The following is an 18,981-nucleotide window of genomic DNA, read 5'->3' as shown; positions in this document are numbered from 1 at the left end:
GCGACCGGGTGACTTTATTCATCCGCTTCGGCTGTTATCAGTCCATACAATGGGCGTTATTAGCAGAAATCAGTCCCATAGATGTGGGCCATCCACCTGCTAGATTGTTCAGAAGGTTGTTATCATCCATCCAGATGGAGGATCACTGACAGGAGCGTGGAAGACTCCAGAATCCACTCTGGCTGGGATCCGGTGGATACAGCAGTGTTACAGGTAAGACCATTTAAACGGACGGCATTTATAAAATGACTATTAAAAGTCAGCGAGTGTCAATAATGTTAATGTGGTTATGTTAGTAATACACCGAGTGCTAATATAACAGCTTTAAGATGCATTTGTAGATATTATTACGTGTTTTACCGTCTTTATGGTGCTAGCTTAAAGTTACGGTGTAAACGTTAGCTTATATTGTAGTAAAGCTGTTACTGTTTAAAGGATGTTGGGACAGAAATATTAGCTTCTGTCATGACTGATGAAGTTACTAGTTAATAAAGTTTCCAGTAAAGTGATTAATCGCAGCCACAGATTGACAGTAAATATCACGATTAGCTTCAATGCATCTGTAATAAATATGTGCAAGTTTCAGTGCTTAGTTTAAACTGTATGATACTTATACTGACCCAGGGTCAGTGTAAATACAATCCTAGCTGTGTGAACAAAGCCTGGCTCCTTTAATCCTGCATGACAAACCTCAGGATGCAGGTTATTATTACTCTTTCCTGCTGGCACACCTGTCACACCTGAGAGTCAGCTAGAAGCTTACAGTGACGTGGACATCATGCAAAGACTGCCAGACTCCCTCTGTGTCTCTGTGTGTGTTGAACATCTGGAATCAGATTGAGTCAGGCTGCATTGACTGTGGGACTTTTCTGTGTTAAAAGCAGGTTGAAGACGGCTCAGAAACATTTGACGATTAAAATTTACATTTATTTATTAATTAATTAATTTATGGCTGCTGGTGATTTGTAAAGCCTCTACTCAGCTGTATTTTTGTTACTAATTTATGTTTGTTGTTGTTTAACACAGATTTCAGAAGAGCAAAGATGAGCACTGTTGCTTAATCCTTAATAGTTTAACTGGATTGGAAATAAAAAAAATCCTGATTCTTCTTCCACAGAAGTTTCATTTGTCAGTGTGGATCTGCTGAGTCACCTGAAGAACTCATTTCATTCTCCACATGATGTTCATTTACAGAAATGTTTCACAGGAACTGATTCCTCCCAAAGGGTGAACTAGTGTGTTTCCATAGATTATCTCTGTATGAATGTACTTCTTAAATGAAGGCAAGTGTTTGTCCTTTTTTGTTCCTCAGGTACAGTACATGATATTAAGGGCAGGCGGTCATCACTGGGGGAAGACAAGAAGCAGACGTACTTCCAAGAGGGAGCTGCAGTGAGGACACAGCCTGGTCACTGAGGTCAGAGGTCAGAATCTGAAACGGCTCAGGTTTATATTCTAGGGGTTATAAAAAAATCGAAATGTATTTATAAAGAAACCTTTAAATAATATTTCAAATAATAGTCATAATTATGATTATTATTAAGAATATCAAACATTTAAGTGGATTTTCTGTTACACGTATTGTCTTTGCCCTGCGATAGCTGGCAGCCTGTCTTTGTCCTGTATCAGCTGGGATAGGCTTCATCCTCCCACGACCTTGAATTGGATACATGAATTATATTGAATTGTATCCCAATTATGTAATCTGATCATTTACAAACTCAAGGTATCCAATCAAAATGTAAGTAATAATGATAAAAATGGGTAAGGAGAAATAAGTGTGACATGAATGTAAATGTGTGAGCTGACATAGAGGACAGGTACATGTAGTCTGAAAAACCTTTGTTGTCAAGTTTGCAGGTCTGTCAGCACGAGACATTCTTACATAGAAGAGACTGTTAAAGTCTCTAACTCAGTGAAGCATTATTGGTCCCGTCTGTTTGGATAAATATAGTAAGCTGATGTTTGTCCATTTATTGACACATTTTCTTAAGTGCTTATCCAGTTCAGGATCACAGTGGAGCTGCAGCTGGATGTGTTCAGTAAAGAAACCTTACAAAAGTTAACATAAACCTGCATCTCTGTACGTTGTTGTCCACAGGATAATAAAATCGAACTGGAAGACTGTGGAACATGTTAATAAATGTTTGTGTTTATCCCTGTGTCTTTCACAGGAGGCGCTGAAAGGTTTCCCTAATAGTTCCTGGTGAATCAAAGCAGAACCATAAAGGTTGCTGGACTGCATCGTGGCCTTACCCCTGAGCAGTCATCCTGTTAAAGGAGGAACCAGTTAGAAGCTGTTTTCAAAGTAGCTGAGCAGATTTCATCTCAAGTAAGCGATTAACTGTTTGTTCATTTGTTCTGCCACTTAAAGAGCGTTTAAGGACGTCTTTTGAGTGTCTAGTTGAATTCATTATTCATTCATTCACTCTGCAGCTGCATAATAAAAGCCTGTAAGATAAAATTAGTGCACATGACAGGTGTGTGATTCATCTGGAAGTTATGTGCGGATTAGTGTACAATGAGAGCAATTTAGTATGTTTTTAGAGGCCCATGAGCAGTGTTGGTGCCCAGTCTGGATTTGTTACATCCATTTCATATGCTGGTTTGCCTGCAATAATGCTAAATCATAAGCTACTCAGTTGACATGATGACATGACGTGGTTCTGCAGCATCACACATTGGCATGTTTTATCTCATTATCTATGACCTCAGCACATTGAAAATAACACTAAAAGCATTTTAATAGTGATATGAATTAATTTAGAACTCACCGGAAAGAAAATGCGGAGACCAAACCAACAAAAAGCTGGGTATTGCACAGAACTCGATCCGCTCGTCTCACCGCTGCAATGCAAGCCTGACGTCTTTGTTTAGTAATATCGGATACATGGCATCCCTCACGTTGCCTCCAGGTTGAAAAACGATGAAAAGAGAGCCCATTATCCAGCTTCTTGCCTTCACGATCGTGTGATCAAACGTTGCAACTGATAACACAACACGTACGAACCATAGCTGAAGCTGTATCCTGTGTCTAGCCTACTGTCATGGCGGAAAGGGGGCGTGGCCCACCTCCAGTGACGTCAACTCCAAAGCCCTATTAGAGATTTAAAATGTGACGTCATTGAGGGGTAAAACCGCAAAGCATTGTGGGTATCCGTGGCAAGAGGTAATAGCGCAAGCAGGCTTTCAATTGAAATCAGTTACACAGCGATAAAAAGAAACAAAAAATGCCAAGAAGCTGTTGTATTATTAACTGCACAAGCCGGGCAAACGACAGCCGCGTGAAGACGACGGGTAAAGCAAATGGTTTTTATCAGATTCCAGCGTGGAAGAGAAATTGTCCAAGCCATGTCTCCGAAGTCACGAAGAGGCAACGGATGGCCTGGACAGTAAATATTCAGCTTTGAATAAATAGTGAATTGTCCAGACAGAATATTGAGTTTCGCTTCTGTTATTACCATGGTACACTGACAAAAACATATACTTTTATTCACAGGATAAAACAGTTTTTTTGTATCACTAATAGCCCAGTATGGTTACATCATACAATATTATTGTCACTGCTACATTTCTGTGATGCGTACCAGAAATTATTTCCACTAATGAATTACTGTTCAGCTCAAAAGTCATATTAATAAACGGTTAACGAATGTGTATTTATGAAGACGATTTGTGAGACTGGTAAACTTAAGATATGTACGATGGTCTTTCGTTCTACACGGTGCATTTCAAGGTCCTGCACCCATCCGTCAGTAAACTGTACCTGGGCTACTAAACTTCATGAGTGTATGCACTCACTCCAAGAACCGTATAATTATAAATCTGAGCGTGGTGAAAGTGGGCAGGACGCTAACGTTTTTTGTCCACTCTGTGTGCTCGTAAGGGTCTAACCCCTTCACTCCTTTGATTTTTTCCTCGTATCTTTTCTTTGCCTTTTCGTCGACTCTGTCTTTGTACGGTCTGGCATTGTTCTCCTTCGTTTTGTACATTCCCCTTTTTGGGGTCAAAGAAAAAGCAAGAAGGCATTGAAACCGGCAAATGCACGTTTTGCGGTGCTGCAAATGCTTGCATTTGATGCGGTGCTTTGATTATTTTGCCACGGGATACCGGCATGCAATGCGCGAAAGTCACGTGGTCTGTCAATCTCTATATCCAGCGATTATTCATTTGTCCCCACCAATAATTTGATCGCTTCTTGTAAAAAAAAAAAAAAAAAAAAAAAGATAGAAAGAAAAAAAAAAAGATCCGTCAGCGTCTCAGTCACCCAACGGTGCAGAAAGAGTTAAATTACGTTCTGTACTGGAGTCTGACCTCATGTGACAAATATGGCCAATGTGATTGGCTGAGCCTTTCAGGGAGCTCTGTTTAGTTTCAGCAGCGGCAAACCTGCGCTGAGAGGACGGTAGCAAAGAGGAAGAACCTGCATATAAGAAAGTATTTTTCAAATAAACCTGTAAGTCACTTAAAGCCAAGCTCACTCATAAAATGTGTGCGTCATAATAACGTTACAAGCTATGCTAGGCTTTGGCCCACATCAGTCTAAAATTGTATGCAACCATGAATAACGTGTTTTGGAAACTAACTGCACAACAGGCAGCTCTATTAGTTCTCCAAGTCTCAGAGTCAGAGGTGGGTCGAGTATCCAAAAATTGTACTCAAGAGTATCATTACTTAAAAAAATTATTACTCAAGTAAAAGTAAAAAGTAGTCATCAAAAAAGTTACTCGAGTAAGAGTAAAAAAGTACTTGGTGAAAAGGCTACTCAAGTACCGAGTAAGTAGCGAGTAACGGTTTGAAATGTCAGATTTATTTTATAAATAAATGCTATCAGACAATCAAAAATAAATAAATATACAAATTTTAGTATTTTCAAAAGGAATATATGTAAAAAGATCCACAAAATAAGGCACAACAATTCTAATTTCAAGATTTCAGTTTTTCACAACGTAAAGCTTATTCAAGCAAAACCTAGTAAATCAGAAACAAATGACACAGAGATGCAACAGGTATAATCAGGAAAAGTTTATTCCCAAGGCGGACAGCAGGAATAAAAAAAAAAACAAAACATCTGTGCTAAAATTCCACAAGAATAGACATTCAAACAAAACTTATTTTGTATACTAAAATACCCTGAAGTATAGACAGTGGATTAACACAATGTAATATGTAAAAATGTAAAAACTACACTCACAAATGAACACTGAAATCAGAGTAAAACTAATTATAAAAGACAAATACAAATTTCCACTATGTGGATGTACATATGTGTATGGCTCACTTTACCATAAATTGTTTCTTCAGTCAGTGAAATGGTGCTTCAGCTTCAGCAGCAGTTGGCTCTCAAGGTTCTTGCTGTGAAGCTGTGACCGTTTGGCAGTGAACAGGAGTCCTGCATGACTAAAAAGTCTCTCACGGATGCAGGAAGAGCTGTATTGACTTTGATCGACAGCTTCTTGATGTGAGGAAAGCCATGCAATAGCTCCACACCTCCAGTGAATGGACATGAAAGGTATCTCTCCAGTTCCTCTGCTACTGGCTTTCCTGACCCCATGGATCCATCATCTTCATCGAATAGGCCGCTGTTTGTGCTGGCCTCACCCAGCTCTGGGTCTAGGTGATGTCTGATGAAGTGGAGACCTGTGGAAAGATGTAAGGTTTTCAAAAGAATTAGGTCTGGTCATCATAGTGCTGTATACACTGCCAAGCTGCAGATGTTTGTTTGAAGCTAGCCTCCAAAAGCTGCCCATACACTGTGCGATTTTTGGCCCATTTTGAGACTACTTTTCAGTCGTGCAACCGTTTTGGGGATCGGCCGTGTTTTGCCTTAATCGTGTGTGTATCGTGTAGTATACATGGGGTAACGAAAAGCAGTTAACACCTCACGACCAGCTCCCAATCATCAATCGTATGGTCGCATGATAATCAAACCAGTTTGAAATCCTGTCGCCTCTCACACTGCAGCACAAACACAGAAACGAAAGAAAAGGTGGAGCGGCACGGCAGTGCAGCGTGTGGTCTGGAAACAAGAGATGGAGGCACAACTTGTAGGATGAGGCAAGCTCATCCAAGTACGAGTGAGTACGTAAGCGTAGAGCTGCCACCCATATGAGGGGCCGTACAAGCCAAAATTCATTCTTTCACTCTCACACACATACATTCTTCTCTCACACACATATATTTTCACTCTCACACACATACATTCTTCTCTCACACACATATATTTTCACTCTCACATACATACATTTTCATTTATGCATTCCTACATTTTGCTCTCATTTACATGCATTCAATATGCATTTAATCTCACAAATAATATATGTATGTAAGCAGAGAATGCATACATGTCAGAAGAAAATATATGTATGTGAATGAAAGAGTATAGTGGAAACGGAAGGAGTTTAATGGAAACGGAAGGCTGGGTGTCTGTACCGCTGTGATTGGCTGAGAAGCACGCGTGGGTCATTTTCAAGTGTCTGACAGCATGGAGGGGGGAGAAGAAACTCGAGTTCTTCAGCAAGCTATCGGGGTGTTAAGAAATATTTTATCATCTCCTGAAACGGTCACATCGTTGTCCTCGTCACTTGATCGAGATGGGACGGGCTCAACTTTTTTTTTTACGTGCGCTCAGAATAGTGGCACAAAAATAACGCCACAGTAACCCAGAAAGAGTATTTCAAACTCCGCCACTCTGTGCTTCTCTGCCACTGCCTCGTTTGAGTTTTGGACGAAATGGATTCTGGGATATTGCATTTCGTCATTTCGAGCTGATTGGAGACCAGAACAGCCAATCAGATATTTTTGCATCCAAGTCTGTGATTGGCTGGTTTTGTGGCACAAAAATAACGCCATAGGTCACAAAATAAACTTTTAAGATATTTTCATGCGAGAATGGTGCTGTGTAAACTTCAAATATCTGCTTGATTCATCAAGACATCACATATTTCCATAAGTGCTCTAACATTTTCGGAGAGGAGAAATTTATTTTGAGCGAAGAAAAGCTGAATTTGAGCGAACAAAATTCATTGCCGCGTGCAAAAAATGTATTTCAGTGTTTGCTATTATCCATACACACACACAATAGCAGCCCCTCTCGCTCAGTTTTTGTATTTGCGCTCACGCTCTCAACATTTCTGCCCGTGCGCGCTCAACTCTTTGTGTACGCTGTTATATTGTGCCACAAAACCACAATATAACAGATGGTGATTTTTCATTCTTATGTTTGTTTGTTTTTGTAATGGTATAAACAATGAAAGGTGGTGGATTAGCCAATTGGTCATGATCAACTCTGGGCTGGACCAATTACAATACATCCGTATTGAGAGGAAAAACAACGCGATTAGTCCCGTACTTCAGCTAGAATGAAAAAAGACAAAGCTGGAGTTATTCTGTCTTTACGTTGCACAGCTGCCTCTTCTCCCCTCATTCTCTCCCCCTCCCTCCCTCTCTCTCCTGTTGCTACTTCAATCATGAAACCGATCAATGATCAGCTGATCGTCTTTCTTGTTTGTTTATCTCCCACTTTGCGCCAGAAGGAGGAAACCAGCGGATGTCGCGCTAAACAACAGCAGCACGTTCAAGCTTGATAAGCTGTTAGAATTTATTTAAAATTAATTTCTAGTATCAGCTGATGTTTGCTGGAGCCAGAGCTGTAAAAACTGCTGCTCATGGTATCGGTTTGGAAACACGAAGGTGATACAAATCATGCATATATACCAACAAGACAGTGTACATCACTGTCACAACAGCGTTTGTTTTAGTTCAAAGGCTTTATGGTTTTTCCTATAATACCTGGTGGTGTAGTCGGTGATTTTTTGTCAGTTGAGCTTTATATATTATGTTTAACCCGAGTGACCACCCGGTCAGCTGGTGGGTAACTATGGCGTTATTTTTGTGCCACTATTCTGAGCGCACGTAAAAAAAAAAGTTGAGCCCGTCCCATCTCGATCAAGTGACGAGGACAACGATGTGACCGTTTCAGGAGATGATAAAATATTTCTTAACACCCCGATAGCTTGCTGAAGAACTCGAGTTTCTTCTCCCCCCTCCATACTGTCAGACACTTGAAAGTGACCCGCGCGTGCTTCTCAGCCAATCACAGCGGTACAGACACCCAGCCTTCCGTTTCCATTAAACTCCTTCCGTTTCCACTATACTCTTTCATTCACATACATATATTTTCTTCTGACATGTATGCATTCTCTGCTTACATACATATATTATTTGTGAGATTAAATGCATATTGAATGCATGTAAATGAGAGCAAAATGTAGGAATGCATAAATGAAAATGTATGTGTGTGAGAGTGAAAATGTATGTGTGTGAGAGTGAAAATATATGTATGTGAAAGAAGAATGTATGTGTGTGAGAGTGAAAGAATGAAAATATATGTATGTGAGAGTGAAAATATGTGTGTGAGAGAAGAATGTATGTGTGTGAGAGTGAAAGAATGAATTTTGGCTTGTACGGCCCCTCATACACCCAGGCAAAAGAAAAATAGAGCTACAGTATATCACGTTATAACGTAAACAGTTTATTGTTCTAACAATATACCTTTCACGTTTGAACAATATAATATTTATATTCTATGAACGTGATAATTATGTATATTGTAATAACGTGATATTATATTGTTCAAACATGAACAGTATATTGTTAGAAAAACATACTTTTCATGTTATAACGTGACATAGCTCTATTTTTCTTTTGCCCTGGTGGCAGCTCTATGCTTCTGTATCCGAGGCTTTTCAATGTGGCCTCACAAAATTATCACGACTACAACAACCATGAAAAGAGTTGGATGGACATTGCTGCTCAATCACAGCTGCCTAGTCAATGTTTTTCATTAGTAATTTAGCAAAGTTGATGGTGTGTGTGTCTGTGTGAGTGAAAGAGAGAGAGGGAGAGCGAGGGACAGATTTTGTATGATAAGCTTCATGTTATGGGCGCACAGTTTGAGCACTCAGGCCGCATCAGAGCATCAGGCCGTATAGTGTGAGACCTGCATCGTGACCTATGAACTTCTAACCTCTGCGATTTAATTGTACAGTTTGAGCAGGAGCGGAATAACGCGACTGAAAAAACTCGCACAGTGTTTGCCCAGCTTAATGCAGACTGTTTAAACTAAACAAGCTGCTGTTTCACATAATAAACCCTGTCAGCCGCAGTATTGCCTTCTGTTTAACAGTTAAAGCAGTAGAGACGAGCTGTTTGCATGTGCGTGGAACTCTAGCGTCATTAACCAGGCTAGCTGTTAGCTTATAGCTCACGCTAGCTAACCAGCGAGCAGTTAAAAAGACAGCTGAAGCTGCACAAAACACCCACAAACGTATCTCACTACAACGTAGCGCCGGAAATATGACTCGCAGCTCGAGCTCGACACAGCTGCTGTAAAATAAGACTGACATCCAGCTAACCACAGCTAAAAAGATATTTAGAGAAAACTTACCGTTTCATCAGGTTACGAGCTGATTTGTTTAACGCTGAGAAGTTGGTTTGTTTTGGCTCTCACTGAAGACACCGACACTGCAGACATAGCTGTTCTTTTGTGCTGCTTTTAAGCGAAACATTCTTTGTATATGAGGCCAAAGGTGTTCATCCTCTTCAGCTCTAGCGTAGACTCTGCCATCATATTTCTTCTTTCCGTGTGTCCGCTACTGTGAAAAGCTTGGGCCGCTCTGCCCGCCACGGGTTCAAACTGGTCATGTGACTGTATGGCCACGTCTCATTGGTAAAAAAAAGTTACCGGAAACTCCACTGACGGCACGTTATCTAATGTGTTAAACTAATTTTTTTTAAAGTAACGAGTCGAATTTTGCAAATGTAGCGGAGTAAAAGTACCGTTTCTTCTTTATAAATGTACTCAAGTAAAAGTAAAAAGTATCGTGCAAAAAAGGTACTTAAAAAGTAAATTTTTTTCAAAAACTTACTCAAGTAAATGTAACGGAGTAAATGTAGCTCGTTACTACCCACCTCTGCTCAGAGTAGCATTTCTAATTTTGATTGAAACTGTCAGAAAAAACAGCAGCCTCGAACAAGCCAGGATATTAGTTTAAAGAGGCTGTTAAAATTATACGTTAAAATGTTGGTGACACAATAATTTCATCCTAGTGGCACTGACATATTCATCGGGTTAATTTTTGAGACAAAATATCATGAGGTAGTCATCATTTTGCAAATATTCCACCTTGTAGTGCAGTTTGCACTACAATTGTTAGGCTGCTGATGTAAATTGATTGATTAGTGTAGATTTGACAAAGAATCTGAATTGACATGTCTCACTTTTTAAATGGCACGAATCAATGTGTTTTTTTTATCAAGAGGCAATATGTCCTAGTGCAGTCAGAGGGGAAAAGCCAGGGCCAAAGGTGAGGCACATCAAGCACAGAATAATAATTTTGTGGTCATCTTAGATGTGTTTTATGGACAAAAACCACCAGTTCATTTAGTGTTCCCTTAGTGCTAATGTATAAGAGAAGTTGGTGTACTATAACTGAAGTAATCATGTCAAGATAAGATAAGATCACCTTTCGTTTTGTCACAGCAGAAAGGGGACAGTGCAAAGTTATATAGCAAAAATTAGAGTACAATAAGAATAATATACTGTACACAACTGTACAGAATAGAATAAAATAGTAGAATAAAATATACATTAGAATAAAAATAGAATACAAATGTTATATACAACTGAGTAAAAATACCACTTACAACATCTTATTGCACATTGTGTGTTTGATCAGCTGCAAAAGTCTTTGTTGTGGAGTCTGACAGCAGTGGGGAGGAAAGACCTGCGAAATCGCTCCATCCCACATTTAAGTCCTTAAAGTCATATTTATTTATTGTCTTGACTGTATTTGAAGCTATTTTTATTTTTGTATGATACCTGATTTATATGGAATATGGCTGAAATAAACTAAAGTCTAAAATACTTAGTCATTTGTTTAATAGTAATTTAACACTATATAATTCACATATAAAACTATGAATTGTAATTTTAAATGGTTTGATAGCATGTAGAATAGCATATGTAGGCAAGTATATTTCTCCTTTTTTTTATCAAGAAGCAAAGACGAAAAGGAAAAAAAAAGAAACAGGGTGGGGTTCGGTGGTTGAAACACCCATCCCCACCAATGCCAAAACCACCAACTTTGCATGCCCATAAAAGGAACTGAGTGTGTAAAGAAAGAACACAGAGAGACAGATGAGTTACTTCTAGGCACATGAAGCAAATGAAGCCGTTAAGAAGAAGAAATGAATATGATACTAATTATATGCTTTAGTGTGCCAATACAGGTGGACTTCTCTCAACATTGAACCTTAGTAGAACAATAGATTAATAGAATTGGGAGAAAATAAGCCAGGCTTTGGCTCGAAATTGTGCAGCTTGATCTCTCACTTTGTCCTTGACCCTGAGAAGAAGCTTAAAGGCCAGTCAATCGCCTGATGAAGACCGACAGAACATCGTGGACTTGAATACAGCAGGCAAACGACAGTGCCCCTGATCCATTAACACTGATGACGACTGATGACCAGCAGCAGCATGTAAGACTAATGCAACATGTACTGTGAAAATACAGGCTGGGCAGTTGAACAGTGGGATAAAGAATTGTGGAAGAGCACTGGACATTGAGTGTCATATTTGCCATGCTTGAAGTAATTTTGGAGGAGAAGACTGAGAAGCCCGACGGGAACTTAACTTCGAAGAAGAATACGGAAAGATCAAAACAGAGAAGAAACAGACTGTGTTTGTTGGAGCTTTGAAGCCCGAACAAGACATTGTGCAGAGAGGACCAGTGAGAGATGAAGCTGGACGAGTTTGACTGCGAGAATATAGGATATAATTGGATTGAAAATTGAAGCCTGAACTCATGAATTGTTTAGGGATGTCCACCACAGCATAACAAAGAGGTAAACATTAGAAAAGGTAAGAATAATGAAAGAAAATAATTGTCATTACCTTAATGAATAGAAAACACACATACAAATTGTTACATGTGAGATTATTTTTGAAATGAATCAGAAGTGAGATAGTTTGAATCTAAAGCTCAGTGGAGAAATGTATAAATTAAATATGAATATATAGGATGCAATGAAGAAACAGCTTACACGTAGTGAACATTAACATGAATACATAGAAATGCAACGAAGAACTCAATGAATTAATTCAAGGAAGAAGCAGCTTACACTGTATTAACATGACCGCCTAACGCAAGGAAGAACACGCTGACATACATGACATAATTGATATTTCTGACCAGAGAAAGAGAAAAGTGGGTCGTTTGACCACTCGTGATAATAATGAAAATGTCTTAGTTTGTTATTTTCAGGAGCAAAAGCAGACCCGGACCAACTCTCCAGATCCAGCAGTCGGAAGAAAGTTAGAGGTTAACATCAATGGATAAGTTAAGGCAAGTTTCTGGTTGAATTGTTCACAGCATGATGTGTCCAGGAACCTGAAAAGCAAGCCCTAACACCTGGCTCAAGACCAGGAGTGCTTTATTTAAGGTGGGAAATTAAAATAGAGGGTTAGTAATTCGGGGAAAGAAAAAACTGACTGCTTAACTGGAGAATTGGGAAGGAGTTTGAAAGACTGCGAAGCCATAGATGCATAAATAACACACACAAACAGAAAATGCATTAACTCTACAAAGACAAGCTCATGAAGTTTAATGCATAGAGACATTGAATAAACCTGGCTAAGAACATAAGCATATGCAATGAAGATCTGCTTGCTGCTTGTATGAGTGAGAGAATGGTGTGAATGGTTAATAAAATTGATGGAAAGATTTAAAAAAGATGGAAAAAACACAAGAAAAGTATTAAAGCAGTTTTAAAAGAGTGCCTTAGGAGTGCTCTCGTACTGATTGATAAAAGTAGGTGATTAGTATAGAAAGAAAATGAAAATAATTCAATAATGTGATAAGGTTTAAACATGTATTTCTCTTGTCAAGTTGGCTGTTGAGCTGTGAGTCTATGCAAATTAGCTGGAGTGAGTGAGTGACAAAGACACTTCCTGTGTCTGTGTCTCGGAGGCTTTCAGTTCAAGAGAGAGCGGTGGCTGTTGAAGATTATTTGGCGAAATATATAAGGGTAAAGTAACACGATAATTGATTACGGTGGTCAGGTCTGTTCAGAGGCGCAGATTTGGACAGGAAATTTATAATTTAGGGATGATACGTTGTTGAAATCGGTTTATATTTTATGCTGAATGGAAACATGGTAAAGTGAGGAAGGGAGACATTGTGCAAACGGTCTTTGATCTTTTGACGAGGTTTTCGGTGTGTTGAATGGGTGAACTTTGAGATTGTTTCTGATTTTGGAGGCTGTTGTTTTATTTCAAGAGAGGGAGTTTGATTAAGACATGGATATGTCTGAGAGGGGCCCGGAGAAATTTTGTAGTAAGTGCACTCAGGAAAAACCTGTCAGGTGATTTTGTTTTGTACTTTGATGAGCTAATAATCAGCTCTCTTTTTTCATTTTTGTTCTAAGCAGGCCTGGAAGAGAGTGAACTGACGGCGCTGACAAAATTACCAAGTACGAAGATCAGGTGGGCTTTACAGATTATAACTGATTACAATCAGAGACTGATTGGCGGCAAGTCTCTGTCTAAAAAAGGATTGCAGCGAGTCAATCCAGTCAAAAGTATAGAGAACGATTTTCCTAAAAAGGAAAACGAAATAAAACGAATGATTGAGCTCATTTTGCTGATGTGGAGCATCTGATGACGTGCGCAGAAGGCTGCAGATCAGCAAAAAATATCATGTGTGAATGCATGTGAGTGAATGTGAGTGACTGGACTAAGGTGGGGATGAATAAATGTGGACAAATTTACCAGGTGAGGAAAAGAAAGGGGATGCTTTGTTTTGCTTTTGCCATAAGCAGGACAAGTGGGAGACTTAAATCTGGGGATGCTGATTTTGGGATGCTGATGTTTGCTTTGAGAAAATTTCTTTTTTACTGGGGTTAGATTATGGGATTACATTATATTGTTGGGAGAATGCTAAAGGCTAAAAGGGAAACATTGTTTGATGAAATTCAAGTTACCATTAACTGAGGTAACACATGATTAATAACTGTTCTGTTTAAGTTTATTTTTTGTTATGACATAGACTGGGTCATAGAGGGAGAGTATGAAATGTAAAGTACAGGTTTTGTTTTCAGGAAATTCCAAGGATCCAGAGTTCGATGGAGCAGGAGTTTGAGAAGATTTGACAGGATGATTAAATTAATTTTGCTCCTTAAACACAGGTTTTCAGGGCTGGAGCAAAATACCGGAGAGGAGGATGGCGGAAGTGTTCTGAGAAATGATATGATATGACTAACCTTTTTTCCCTTTTAATTTGTTAAGCTTGGGTGGAGCATTTTGAGTTTTTTGCCACATGAGATGTGTCAAAAAAGAGAGGGGTTTAAGATTTAATTTGTTTAATTTGAAATGGGTTTTAGTATGATTTTATAACGATTGGGGTTGTTTGATAATTTAAATATGGTAAAACTGGGGCAGAGATTGTTAATTCTAAAGAAAGGATTAAAATGAACTGAATTAGGTTTAGAAGATAAATTGCTGGTGTTAATAAGATGTTGTACACCAAACTTAAAGGGAAACTGTGGGAATAAAGGATATGCTTTGGGGAAAATAGGGAAGATTTTCTTGTTGTGAAGATTTTTTCTTTTTGATTTTTAGGATAAGCTGTTATAATGTAGGCTTTAGAAACAGATAGTAAATAGATTTATTTCTAGGGTAGAGGAGAGCTTTTGATGAGGATGTTAGAAGTGTTTTGAGGCCAAAGGCCTGAAATTCCTTTAGCTTCTAACTGAATTTGAGTTGGCCCAATAACAAGTGACAGAAAAGAGGAACTGAATAGGAGTTTCGGTTGTAACTAAACTGTGTGACATGTAAAATATTGAGATAACACATGCAGCTCTAAATTAGTCCTCTTATATAAAATGCAGTTACAGAATAACAAATGCCTGTTGAAGTGACTAAGTTTTTGTTTAAAACAGAAGCAAAGGGAGAAAGCTTATATATTTTGGTTAAGTCTGATAAAGTATAAATTAGAATGAATCATTACATTAAGAGCAGCAAAATGAAATAAAATGATATATTAAAACAGGTTAAACACAGGAAATGTGAGTTTTTAAAATACAGTTAGAGTTCAGCTTTTAATAGGGGACTTTAGATGAGAGGCACCTGCAGCAGCAGCGACAGTTATGTGCATAGGATGCTGATAATCAGATAAGGAACCAACAGGAAGCCTGCAGAGACGTGCAAGCAGTGCTTTGAGAATTTTACAAAGGCTGAGTAATGTTACGAATACGAATACGCAATTAGGTTCATGTTTTGTGTAATATTAGGTTGAATCAAGTTTGAATAAAGAGAGCACTTGAGGAACAGAGTAAGTTAGAGCATAGTAGGGAGAAGGTTTTTATCCATCACAGTTAAGGTGAATCTAGTCTTAGACTAGGATCTACTCCGTGAATTATTAGTTTCGGTCATGCTTTTATTTGTTTTGGTGACCTCTGGATGTTATCCAGAGGTCAAGAGAGGAAGTGTGGAGGAGGAAGTATTATGTTTTGTCATTTTGATTTATTATTTTATTTTCACTTCAGATTGTTGAGTTGGGTCTATAGTTTTGGGGCTTTTGGGTGTTTTTATATTCTTATACTGAAGTCTTCAGTGGGTGAGAGACTGAGTTGCAGGCTGACAGGAAGTTATAGGCTTTTGAAGTTGCATGCTTTTGCAGAAGTGAAACTGAAACCAGAGTTTAACTGCAAGTTAAGAGCAGGGTGTTATTATGCATGTATCGTTGATTACTATATTAGGAGGAGCAAACATATTGGCAGATCTGAGAAGGAAAACCTGTGTTATGAAAATGATTTTAATCTTTTATACATGATTGCATTTGAGCTTATTAAAGAGCTGTGGCTCCTGGTCAAGTGAAGGTCAGAAACTCTTGGCAGGCGTTATGATCAGCCAATACAAGGTGAGGAGAACAGGAGCTCTGAAAGGAATTGCAACACAACTGCTTACATGACATATGCCTGGAGTTATATCCTTATATCCTCATATCCTTTAGAGCTAAGAGTTAAGTTTGTATCATTCAGCACTTATATCCTTTTAAGTAAGTTTTAAGGTTCATTTATGTTCAGTTTAAGTAAGTTTCCTTCATGGTTTGAGTTTCATGGTTTGAGTATCATCATTTGAGTGTGACATTTAGGCCAAAAGTCACTCATAGTTCAGCTGTGTATAAGCTCAGGCCTTAGGTCTGGCTATGACAGAGGTGTGAGGTGAGCTAGGGTGCAGGAGAGGTCACGACACGTACGCAGTACACAGCACGCACGCGCCCCCGCACGTGCACACACAGATAGACTCATTTAGGTAAGAGTTTATAACTGCAAAGTCGAGGCGTACGTGGTAGTCTGTTACAGGAAGTGCACCAGATGTCCCAGGAGATAAGCGACAGCGAAGGCGGGCTGACAGGAAGCACCTGCCGTTGACCCGAAGAAGATGTTCTGTTTTAGACTATGTTAAGAGTCATTGTGGTTTTTGGAGTGACGTATGCTTTGTTTAAATCTGCCTAGCAACAGAAAAGGGGGCTGTACTATCTTAACCCTATAAAACCGTTGTTTGAATATGGTAAAGCAGTTCAATACTGATTGGGTTGTTGGACTCACACATGTGTTCATTAAAATGTCGTCTAATTGCACACTGGACCGGATCTGTGGTTATTTATGGATTCCTCTCTCAACATTGAACCCTAACAGCTGCAACTTCAGTGGTGTGTATATTAGGGCTGCCACGATTAGTCGACTAGTCACGATTACGTCGACTATCAAAATCGTCGACGACTAATTTAATAGTCGACGCGTCGTTTGAAGCTTTGTAAGATCACAAAAGACGCAGGAATAAGTAGGATTTGAGAGTGTAATAACGGACTGAAACAGAAGATGGCAGCACTTCATGTACAAGGATGCCAGCTGCCGTTAAAGGCAAAAGAAGAAGAAGCTGTGTCCCAGAATTCATAGCGCGGCCTAGCTCAGTTTCCAGCAATGGCGGCAGCTAGTTAGTTTTAATATTACTCTTATTATTCTTTCTGGGTCACAAAATAAACGTCTAACAAGTTTTTTTCAGGCGAGAATGTAGCTGTGTAAACTTCAAATATCTGCTCAGTTTATCAAGACACCACATATTTTCAAAAGCGCTCAGACGTTTTCAGAGATGTCTGTTACCCACCAGCTCGATAGCTAGCCGGGGTTCTAGGCTCACTAGAGCCGGTGAGAACACCAGACTCCGGGCAAATCGTTTTCAAACCCACCGCCGTCTTTCACTACTCAGGTTAAACATGATGTATAAGTCACTTAGATAACTGAAAAATGTTATTGTTTGGCTTTTTTTAGTATTTTATTTGTTCCTGGGTAATCGGTTTGGCTGAGATCAAAGTTATAGTTTTACACAGCTGAATAAACGTCAAGCAAACAACTGATTATCAGAAGTGTGAGATGCTTGAGAACATACTTCGGTGTCCTGTTATATTTTAGATAGCAAGGAGCAGACGGCTGAGTTTATTAAACTCCACCGAAACAATCTGCAGATTTCATTAAAATTTAATAAACTATCATCTTGTCTTTATTTTTAGTTAGCACATACCTTAAACACTTAAAGCTGTAAGCTAATGATAGTTAAGAGCAGATGCATGCTGGTGCAATAAGCTGTACGTTTTACGTCCAATGGATGCATGATCTGATTAGTCGACTAATCACAAAAATAATCGGTGACTAGTCGACTATCAAAATAATCGTTTGTGGCAGCCCTAGTGTATATATGTATGTGTATACGACTGCATTTCACACTGTCACATACATACATACATATATGACGGTGCAGTTACTGCAGCGTCACTTACAGAGATCTCAACTAGGAAGCACACATCACACTACTTTTGTATATTAAAGTCCAGCCTCACAATACGTAAGCAGATATCATAATATGCGTCAGTTTCTTGACTTCTATAACACTTAAAAACCGTCCTCACCGTCTCACACTCTGTGTGTTTCCTGCTGTTTTTTCTCCTCGTACATGTCTATGAAACATCCAGAGTACATTCTGTGCTAATCTCACTGAGCAGGCGTACAGGCACAGCAAAATGTCTCTAATCTTTGCCCTAGAAACAAGACTAATATTTATCTGTGTCTGTAAGCAAGTTTGCATTGACACTCAAAAGACTGAATGCCAACTCTCATGAGCACATTTGCAATGTGTGTATGAAAATAAGTATAAATACTTATTTAATAAAAGCTCACAAAATACCACTAATAAAAGGCCGGTTAGAATAATGTATTTCCCACAAATCACTGCCTCTGTTTGTATCTCTGTCACTGCAGGACCAACGTGGATCGAGAAGTCAGCGCTCTCAGGAGGCCGACAATTTTGTTGAAGAAAGAAGTGGAAGAAAAAAATACAACCGTGACGAGTTTGGGAAAGATTTTACTGTGAAAGCTTCCCTAAAAATGCATCAGGTCATCCACACCGGAGAGAGACCGTTCAGCTGTGGAGACTGTGGAAAGTCTTTTACCAGGTCTGGACACTTAAAAAGACACCAACTAATCCACACTGGAGAGAGACCGTTCAGCTGTGATGAGTGTGGAAAGTCTTTTACCCAGTCTGGAAGCTTAAAAACACACCAACTCATCCACAGTGGAAAGAGACCATTCAGCTGTGATGAGTGTGGAAAGTCTTTTATCCACTCTGGAAGCTTAAAAATACACCAACTCATCCACACTGGAGAGAGACCGTTCAGCTGTGACGAGTGTGGAAAGTCTTTTACTGAGTCTGGAAGCTTAAAAATACACCAACTCATCCACAGTGGAGAGAGACCATTCAGTTGTGGAGACTGTGGAAAGTCTTTTACCAGGTCTGGACACTTAAAAACACACCAACTAATCCACACTGGAGAGAGACCATTCAGCTGTGGAGACTGTGGAGAG

The 18,981-nt window shown here is 39.1% G+C and overlaps 1 protein-coding gene, 1 long non-coding RNA gene and 1 other non-coding gene across 4 annotated transcripts in view; 1 reads left to right on the top strand and 2 right to left on the bottom strand.

Annotated features, from left to right (window-relative positions):
* The window catches only part of LOC109195581 (uncharacterized), a 375,002-nt gene that overhangs the window by 297,439 nt on the left and 58,582 nt on the right, over positions 1–18,981 (bottom strand). Inside the window, exon 4 of the mRNA XM_019347822.2 lies at positions 1,805–1,813. Within this exon, the coding sequence (XP_019203367.1) occupies positions 1,805–1,813 (9 nt within the window). The remainder of the gene's footprint in view (positions 1–1,804; positions 1,814–18,981) is intronic.
* LOC109195570 (uncharacterized) lies at positions 153–18,509 on the top strand. 2 transcript variants are annotated; one of them, XR_003217180.1, is made up of 4 exons: positions 153–213; positions 1,313–1,424; positions 2,175–2,332; positions 18,379–18,509. It is a non-coding gene; the product is annotated as an uncharacterized LOC109195570 (transcript). The 2 variants fall into 2 exon arrangements; XR_003217181.1 differs by lacking the exon at positions 153–213 and adding an exon at positions 817–1,227.
* LOC112844458 (uncharacterized) lies at positions 5,011–10,092 on the bottom strand. The gene is made up of 2 exons (XR_003217184.1): positions 9,449–10,092; positions 5,011–5,640 (listed from the first exon to the last, which is right to left on the bottom strand). It is a non-coding gene; the product is annotated as an uncharacterized LOC112844458 (long non-coding RNA).

Source organism: Oreochromis niloticus, unplaced genomic scaffold (genome assembly GCF_001858045.2).
Source record: "Oreochromis niloticus isolate F11D_XX unplaced genomic scaffold, O_niloticus_UMD_NMBU tig00000235_pilon, whole genome shotgun sequence".
In the NCBI taxonomy this organism is placed as follows: Eukaryota; Metazoa; Chordata; class Actinopteri; order Cichliformes; family Cichlidae; genus Oreochromis; species Oreochromis niloticus.
This window is presented reverse-complemented; position numbering and strand designations above follow the sequence as displayed.